The sequence below is a fragment of the Xenopus laevis genome, chromosome 3S (assembly GCF_017654675.1).
Source record: "Xenopus laevis strain J_2021 chromosome 3S, Xenopus_laevis_v10.1, whole genome shotgun sequence".
Lineage (NCBI taxonomy): Eukaryota > Metazoa > Chordata > Amphibia > Anura > Pipidae > Xenopus > Xenopus laevis.
In genome coordinates, this window is record NC_054376.1 from 68,786,040 (window position 1) to 68,795,995 (window position 9,956).

General features: G+C 35.0%; 1 protein-coding gene across 3 annotated transcripts in view; it reads right to left on the bottom strand.

The window, feature by feature from the left end:
- The window catches only part of usp6nl.S (USP6 N-terminal like S homeolog), an 85,990-nt gene that overhangs the window by 40,090 nt on the left and 35,944 nt on the right, over nucleotides 1–9,956 (bottom strand). For all 3 annotated transcript variants that reach the window (XM_018255722.2, XM_018255721.2, XM_041588458.1), the window contains 2 exons: nucleotides 3,021–3,091; nucleotides 272–354 (listed from right to left, as the gene is read on the bottom strand). In XM_018255722.2, coding sequence (XP_018111211.1) covers nucleotides 272–354; nucleotides 3,021–3,091 — 154 coding nt within the window. The remainder of the gene's footprint in view (nucleotides 1–271; nucleotides 355–3,020; nucleotides 3,092–9,956) is intronic.

A 9,956-nucleotide genomic window follows, 5' to 3' on the forward strand; every position in this document is an offset into this window, starting at 1 on the left:
TTGTTATCTAACTTAATTAAACATCATCAGTTTTGGGTGTGCCATCTGTTTTCCAAAACCAGCATCATTTAATTTGAAATGACAAACTAGAAAGCAAATACAGATCTAATAACTAAAATTCAGTTTATAGACCTCATTGTGGATAAAGCAAGTGTTATTCTAATAAGTTAAAAAAACAGGCAATCAATAGTATACCAGAGAGACAGAAACTAAACTGTAAACCTTTTAAGCTTTCCTTTACAACTTTCAGAAATGTAAAATGAATACTCACTGTAAAAATCCAAATCGATCAGTGACTTTATAAAGTAAAAAGTCAGCATCTTCCCAAGGATCAATCTTTGCACCTTCTCGGCCCTTAAGTGAAAGAATTAAAAACATGTAAACTCTTGATAATCATAATTTGAGCAATCAAATTATCCATATCATATGTTGGAATTTCCAATACAAAAACTCAGATCAGGCTTCCTATAGTCCAAATACAGAACAGAAACTCATCAGAAATCATTTAGGGTTATATTACCCAGCCAAATATTTTCAAAGTTTTAGTGCTGGTAAATTTTTGAGGTAAAAGCAGAATTTAAGTTAAAGCAGGCAAAAGACAAAAATTATGTTTTCTGTAAAGATGAAATGACACAAGAAATTAAGCCTTTTTTAAGTTTTTAATTTTTTTACAACATGCCATTGTCTTTGCATGCTATTTATAATTTTTCCATAAATGCATCGGGAAACAGATTTAACAGACTTTATTGATCAACAATAATTTTCTGTTAAATTGTAAGTACAATATATCTTACTTTGATTAAAGGTACTGATATAATTTTACACGATGGGAGTGCGCCCCTTCCTTAGGTTTACTTGTAGACTTAGGGGCAGATTTTTCAAGGGTCAAAGTGAATTCGAGGGAATTTTCAAAGTAAACAAATTTGAAATTCGAAGTAATTTTTTGGATACTTCGACCATCGAATAGGATACTACGACTTCGAATTTACTTAGATTTGAAGTAAAAATTGTTTGAATATTCGAATATTCGATAATCGAAGTACTGTCTCTTTAAAAAAAACTTTGACTTCATTACTTCGCCAAATTAAACCTGCCAAAGTGCTAGCCTATGGGGACCTTTTAGTCTATTTTTCTAAGTCTTTAAACATTGAAGTAAAATCGTTTGATCGTATGCTAAAAACGTTCGATTCGAACGATTTAATCGTTCGATCGAACGATTTCACTTTGATCGTTCAATTGCCAAATTCGGTGAAAAATCCTTTGAGTCAAAGTATTTTAATTTGATGGTCGAATTTCAAAGTATTTTTTACTTCGAAATTCGACCCTTGATAAATTTGCCCCTTAATCTTCTTGGGACCAGCAGATTAAGGAGGCAGCAAACCACATGGAACATTTTCTGGAGTTGACTGATACTTTGCATTTAAACCTTAAAGCATCGATTTACATTATTCATTTTTACACATAAAAAGCTCACTAACTGACAGAAGCACAGAGCATGTGCAGTGAATCAGCAGAAAATAAGATGGGGAGCTACTGGGGCATCTTTGGAGGCACAGATCTTTATGTTTTTGGGCTTATGTACCAGCCAAAGGCAACCACCGCCCTTTAGCAGTAATGTACAAAATTTCTAGCCTACTTCTTTAGTTTAACTTTCCTTGTCCTTTAAACCAGTTAGCGTCCCTTTCTCTTATATACATCATTTATAAAGGCATTTGCCTGATGTTTTTACATTACCTATCTAATCCCCATGCGCCTCTATGAGGGGGCTGCCATATTTGTGCAGCAGTAGTTCGATAGCAGGTTGGCAAAAGTCAGGTTTAGGAACTTCAACTAACAATTTCTTACAAAAGCAGACCTATCAGTGAAATAGATCAATATGACCTAAGGCAACTTCTAATGTACTCAATATTTTTGAGAGTATCTTTTTAGTGTTAGTATCACTTAAAGATTACACTGATAACATGAAAGACAGGTTTATGGACAGATAATGAAAGATAATTTTGAATAGAGGGATGGATGTGTGAGGGAGAAAGAAAGCAAGAGTCTAGTAAGTATTAAACATATGAAGGTATAATATATGAGGGGATGCAATAGAATATAATCAATGCCACAAAAATCTGTCAAGTGCTTCTCAAAATTCTTCCTTTATGACAATGGAAATAATGAAGAGGTGGTTAGAAACAGGGAATGGTTACTAGTTTGGTCTTGGAGAAACAAACAAAATATTGTGCCATGATTGATAAGAACACAGTGAAGTGAAAGAAAAAATGATATGCTATAATTTTACACTGGAAAGCAATGTCACCCATGGAAGGCAATAATACTGGTCTATAACCACATAACTAATCAAAAATATAATGCAGTGACTTTTGTCATGTGGTTATTTTTTTATTGATTCGTTCCTTTTAGAGTGACTATATTAAAGAAAATGTAATATATAGAGGGTCGACCTAGGGGTCGATTTACTAACATTCGTATAGATTTATACGAGTTACTATAAACCACAAAATAAATTTATTAAACTAAAAAACCACAAAAAGCACCAATACAAAACTTTGCCAACTAAAAGCTGTCAAGGTCATCTAGAATTCAGTGGGAGCTGTCCTTATCCAGTTGTACCATTTTCTTTAATTCAGGCTTTTGCTCTAGTATGTGCATGAAAAATTTGAGGAATAAGAGGTTTTCATTATCTTATTCCGATCTTTCTGCTTTGTTGTTCCTGTTTTTTTAAATTCAGATCTTTTCATAAATGGCATGGCATTCATTATTTTAGAGACAATTTTTTTGTGGTTTCAAAAACTTCTAAAACTACTAAAATGAGAATGTTGATAAATTGGCTTGTATATATACACAGTGCCAAAGGTTAATATTTAGCCTCCACCACTACTTATATGTATATATTTGTAAAATGCATAGTTTTTAAAAAATATAGTGTTACACTACCTTTACTACACCCCATAGTCAGCTAAATATTGAAGGGTTGATATGATACCCCAAGGAAAAATGTAAAAAATACTTACTCTGTCATATTTTGCAACTATATCAGCTCGTTCCTGAGCAGCTTTAAAAGCTACATCCTGGTCTTCTGTGTCTGCAAAGAAGAAAAAAAACTAAACTAAAGCAAATACCAAAATGTCAAGTTTCATTGCAGCATAATTTATAAAATAGACGCATACTGGGTCTGAAATATTTTGATAAAGTTATGAGTTTCAATCCTGTTATTCTACGATAGGTTTCCTCTTTTTGAAAATACCTTATAAACTGGTTAACCATATAAATTATATGTTAAATGAACAAAGTTAGAGAAAACGACTCCATTGGCTCAGAGTTATTTTTACAGCCCCAGTATTCCCAAGAACACCACTGATTTTCCAGTATAAGATAATTGTTTTATTGTAATATATATATATATATATATATATATATATATATATATATATATATATATATATATATATATATATAATCCCAAAGCCACCAATGGTGGGATTCAAGAGGGGGGTTAATTTGAAAGATTTGCTAGTTAAAAATGATCCCCTGTCATGTTATCAGAAGGTAATTAATAACTGGCTTACTAATATTAAAAATGGTTGCTTTCGGTGTCCTAGCTGCACCTCTTGTAGATACATGAATCCAGGCACTACTTTCACACACCCACACACAGGGGAAAGATTCTCTATTAGACATCATATCACGTGTACCACAACACACGTGATCTATCTGGTTACATGTCCTTGTGGTCTTTCTTATGTTGGTAAAACAGACCTGATGCTGAGATTAAGAATGGACGGACACAGATCCGCTATAAGTGTAGCATTCAGGGATGGCAAGACACAAAAACCTGTAGCGAAACATTTTTTAGAAATGGGCCACAGACTTCCAACATTTAAGTATATTGCCATTGACCACATACCTCCTCTTCGCAGAGGTGGCGATAGATCTAGGGAATTACTTCAACGAGAAGTTTTCTGGATAAGAAAATTAAACACCCTCTCGCCAGGAGGATTAAATGAACACTGTTCCTTTTCTTGTTTTCTTAATCAGAGATAAGGATCTATATTGTAACAAATTGAATAGTTTGTAACAGTTACAACATAATGTGTGGTTCTTCTTGTTATTTTGTTGCATACTCAGCTAGTCAAGCTATTCTATAACAGTCATGTAAGAGTTAATTTTGATTTGACATTATGCTCCAGAATGAGGCTGTATAGTGATTGGTTAATCAACATGTTTTTAACTATTTAAAGAGATTTTAAACTTGAATCTGGGTCTTGATAAAGGTCCAAGCAGGGGACCGAAACGTTGACCTGTTTTCTTTTAATATTATGACTTAATAAAAAGTGAAGATTTTATTAAAATCCCAGTGTGCATTCCTACTTGTGAGGACATATATATATATATATATATATATATATATATATATATATATATATATATATATATATATATTGTAATATAATATTTGTAAGTCCACAAAAGCATGGATGCAGGAAAGGAAGCCTAGCAAAAAAATTCCAAATTAACCTTGCAATCATTTAACTAAAAAATTTTTTAACAGATATTTTTTAACACTTGCAAATTTTGCCCTTGGTCCGTGGATTAAGGCAAGAATAAAACAAACACATATATACACACTGTAAGGAATCATTCCTCTGCTGGGTTTGAACCAGGGACCTTATGTATTGCAGTCTGTTGCCTTACCTCTTCACTATTTAGGCAGATTAGAGGTATAGGCTTACCATGTTCTGAGGGTCCTATGGCTAGCCCTGGGGCTGTTAGTTATACTCAGCTGCTCTGCATTAACTGGCAGGTGCGGCCTATCCCTAATTAGCTCCCTGCAGAGCACTGACTTCCCTCCTTGCCAGTTCATACCTGCTGGACACCCAGTCTATGTTCCTAATTTTCTAGTTCCAGTCTGTTCCAGAGCTGCAGTCAGTAAGTTTCATTATCCTGCCTGTTTGAATACTATGAACTTCATTTACTTTATATTGGCTAAATAAACTGTCTTACTGCAAGCATCCTTCTAGTCTCCTTGCCAGTCTACTCCCTCCTAGTTCATACTTTAAATATTGACTTAGTGGCCCTGCTGGTCATTCCAGTGTGGGGTTTGGGCTACTGGGCATGACACACAACTTTTATAAATGTCCATACATGTATACACAAAAAAACTCACAAAGGAGGGGTTTTTTTTTTATTTATTCATTTTACCATTTTGTGTTTTATTTACCCCTAAAAATATTTATATAATTTCATTGATTTGCACAATTTTTGTGGTTTTATTGCAAGTTTATCCATGCATTATTGTTCCTTATCTATTTTTAGTATAGCTTTGCTGTTTGGTGCTTTGGTATCGAAATGTGTATATTCACCTTGCTGGATTTGTCAGAATATTTACTTTCCAAAAATATATAGTTTTCTATGGGTCTTTGTATGTTGGGTGGTATTACAGCACATAGTACACAGTCAGGAGCTGAGTTGGCAGGAGTGAAAATTCATATGCACATTTTTCATTTGGGGTCTCTACATATCACATACTTTGGTAAATATACAGTTAGGTCCATAAATCTTTGGACAGAGACAACTTTTTTGTAATTTTGGTTCTGTACATTACCACAAGGAATTTTAAATGAAACAACTCAGATGCAGTTGAACTGCAGACTTTCAGCTTTAACTCAGTGCTTTGAACAAAAAGATTGCAAAAAAATACGAGGAACTAAAGCCTTTTTTAACACAATCACTGCATTTCAGGGGCTCAAAAGGGGGTTGCTTGTATGTGGAAGATTTTGCTGTGAACAGACAACATGTGGCCAAAGGAGCTCTCCATGCAGAAGAAACAAGCCATCCTTAAACTGCAAAAACAGAAAAAACACCCAACCGAGAAATTGCTACAATATTAGGAGTGGCAAATTCTACAGTTTGGTACATCCTGAGAAGAAAGCACTGGTGAACTCAGCAACGCAAAAAGACCTGGACGTTCACTGAAGACAACAGTGGTGGATGATCGCAGAATCATTTTCATGGTGAAGAGAAACCCCCTTCACAACAGCTAAACAAGTGAACAACATTCTCCAGGAGGTAGGCATATCAATATCCAAGTCTACCATAAAGAGAAGTCTGCATGAAAGTAAATACAGAGGGTGTACTGCAAGGTGCAAGCCAATAGGCTAGATTGGAGTGCTGCATCTAAAAAGCCAGCACAGTTCTGGAAAAACATTATTTGGACAGATGAAACCAAGATCAACCTCTACCAGAATGATGGCAAGAAAAAAACGTATGGAGAAGGCGTGGAACAGCTCATGATCCAAAGCATACCATATCATCTGTAAAACATGTAGGAGTGCGATGGCTTGGGCGTGCATGGCTGCCAGTGGTATTGGGACACTAGTGTTTATCCGTGATGTGACACAGGACGGAAGCAGCTGAATGAATTCTGAGGTGTTCAGAGACATACTGTCTGCTAAAATCCAACTAAATGCAGTCAAATAGATTGGGAGGTGTTTCATAAAACAGATGGACAATGACCCAAAACATAGAGCCAAAGCAACCCAGGAGATTATTAAATCAAAGAAGTGGAATATTCTTGAATGACCAAGTCAGTCACCTTACCTGAAACCAATTGAGCATGCATTTCACTTGTTGAAGACTAAACTTCAGACAGAAAGGCCCACAAACAAACAGCAACTGAAAGCCGCTGCTTTTTTTTATTTTGCACAGCCTATTTATTTACCCAGTTTTTATTTTTACACTGAACAATTCCTTTAAAATTGCTGCGTTTAGGACAGCATAGCAGTTTGGTGTTGAAAGATGTATTCATCCATGTTGGATTTGGCAGAATTTGTACTTTCTAAAAATGTATGGTTTTCTGGGCGTCTTTGTACAACTAATACGCAGTCAGGGGGCTCTGTTTGCAGCAGCTGAGTTGGCAGGCGAGAAAATTCATGCACACGATTTTCATTTAGGATTCATACATAACCACATACTAGCTCTATTCATATTGGGCATCAAACTGTTCAGTAGACCTCTAGCGTGAGTTTAGTTTAAAAAAAGCTTTGCAGTTGGTAGTTTGATGTAGAAAGACGGCTTTACCTATTTGTCATAAAGTATACTTTCCAAAAATATATGGTTTTCAGGGGTTGCCGTACATTTTGGAGCTTTTACCACGCGTAAATCTGGTGGTGTGTTTTGACAATTAGAATTGTATATCTTGTAACAGAAGTAGAATTGTATCAAAATTCAGTATATTTTTAAATCTTAGGTTGTACTGAAAAAACAATAAATCATTTACCTGGATCTTAAACTGAAGCCCCCCCCCCCCCCCGAGGAAAGGCCCCAAAACTGAAAGAGCACAACATGTTCAAAAACATGTGAAAAAGCCCACAATCCATCCAGTAAAAACATGAAAAAAAATGGAATGGAATAAAATCCATTCTAAATCAGTCTGAATTTCCAAGACATATAGGTAACCCAAATCTATTGTCCTCCTCTCATTTCAAACAAATTATTTCAAAGTCATAGATGGTTTTTATAACTCAAGTCTGGATGAAAGACACAGATTCTCCATCATCAGCATAGATGATGGTATTTTAACCAGAGCCAATAGTCCAGCAAGGCTTCAGATTTATGCTACCAAAATGCAAAAGACCCATGAGCTTACTAAACATTTTAAACTGTTGTTGACTTTATTGTCTACATAATTAAAGAGGTTGTTCACCGTGAGTTAACTTTTAGTATGCAATGGAGAGTGAAAGTCTGAGACAAATTGCAATTGGTTTTCATTTTTTATTATTTGTGTTTTTTTAATTATTTAGCTTTTTATTCAGCAACTCTGCAAATTTCTTGTGCAGGAAAAAACTCGATAAAATTGTGAAAATCAGAATCTTATGATTTTTTTGGATTTATCTGCGAAACCTGCTACTTTTCCGGGTTTGATGCCCAAATCCATGAAATCTTTGGATTATTGAACGAAACCCAGCACAGACCCAGCACAGATCAGGATATCAACGAGACATGAACGATATGAATGATATTGACTTCTACAGGAACACAGCAGGTTTGAGTTGGAGTACTTTTTTTAATAAATCTCGAAAAATTCAAGTTTTTTCTACAAAAAAAACGGTGGTTTTTCCCCTTTAAAAGTCTGACCATAAAAATTCAGAGATTAATAAAATAACCCCCTTAATGTGTGGCTTTACAAAGCATTCATTTCTTAGATGGGTGCAGTGATCCCCATTTGAAAGCTGTAAAGAGTCAGAAGATAAAGGCAAATAAATCAAAATAAAAAAAGTCCAACTGAAAAATCTATAATATACAAAAAAAATAACTTAAAAGGGATATGCTACTCCAGCAGACTCCTGCTGAAATCTGCACTGAAATCCAATTTTAAAAAGAACAAACAGATTTTTTATATTTAATTTTGAAATCTGTCAAGTCACATGACTGAAGGCAGCTGGGAAACTGACAATATGTCTAGCCCCATGTCAGATTTCAAAATTAAATATAAAAAAAAATCTGTTTGCTCTTTTGAAAAATGGATTCCAGTGCAGAATTCTGCTGGAGCAGCACTATTAACTGATGCATTTTGAAAAAAACATGTTTTCGCATGACAGTATCCCTTTAAAGGTAAACAACCCATTTAAGCTCAAGTTAGCTAAATGAAATCCTCAAAAATCTTTATGCATTAAAAATGCACATCTATATTGCAAACAGGCTTTTCTTAGATTGTATATGTAGACAGCACACCCTTTTTCCTGGCTTAAGACACTTATTCCCTCATACGTGGTGCAGGGTCCACTTCTCCTGCTGTCTAGGTATGTGCATTTTCTACAGCTGACATTTGGTATTTGGTTAACAAAGGAGTACATTCCTAAAACAGTTTTTAAGAAAAAGTGAAAATAATGGATTATGATAGCTAATAATTTAATACTTCAAAGGTGACAGTTTTGATTTTGTATCCTAGCTCCTAGTTAAAGATGTTAGGACAGAGATAAACCAGATAAACCAGAATAACACTGACCTCCATTCATACACCTAATTTATCAGAGGAATTTATTATCTTACAATCGTGGCTACAAATGTGACTTTTAGTGAAACTGTAGGACTGACAGCCCCAATTTTCAAAAGTGGAGAATCAAAGTCAGACCTCCAGATACAGTCTAACTAGCTGACTAATCTCATTGAGCATTTGATTTTGAGATATTGCCGTAGCAATAATGAGTTATTATGGAAAGATTTCTCCTGGACTTTGGTTCTCAGAAGATTCATTTTAAGAAGCAACAGAAAGGAAAATGTCTACACATGTATCAGTTGTTACCTTTTACTGTTGCCCACTTTATGCTTACATTTGCCCGACTTGTGCAAAACTCCAAAGATCAAGAAGAGACTCTCTTCACTCTATGAATATCCTAATGGATTGTAGTCAGGTTCATCTAATGCTCTTACAGGAGAACTAAAGCTTAAATAAAGAAGTAGGGGAGAAATGTTGTACATTGTGTTTTGGGCTTCTGCAGCAGCCCAAGACAACAGCCGCCCTTCAGCAATAAAGATCTGTGTCTCCAAATATGCCCCAGTAGCTCCCCATCTTTTCTCCTGATTCGCTGCACATGCTCTGTGCTGCTGTCACTTACTGAGCTTAGGGACCGACTCAAAATATACAGTACACATAGAATATAAATGTCACAATATAAGGCTGATTAGAAATTAATACATGGCAGTACATAAACTAGTGCAATTAGCGTTAGAATATAATAATCAGTCTGTGGCATCAGCTAGGAGATACCTATAATTTAAATCAAATTCGGAAAAGGCTTGAATGGAACACCAGGGATGGGTATTATGATTTTATATGGTGACGGCCTTTGCATTGACTATATTTTCAAAAAAATCATTACCTGCTGAGGGAAGTTGTAGATGACACTTAGGATTGTGTCATTCCACCCAAGGAAATATAAAGTGAAGTA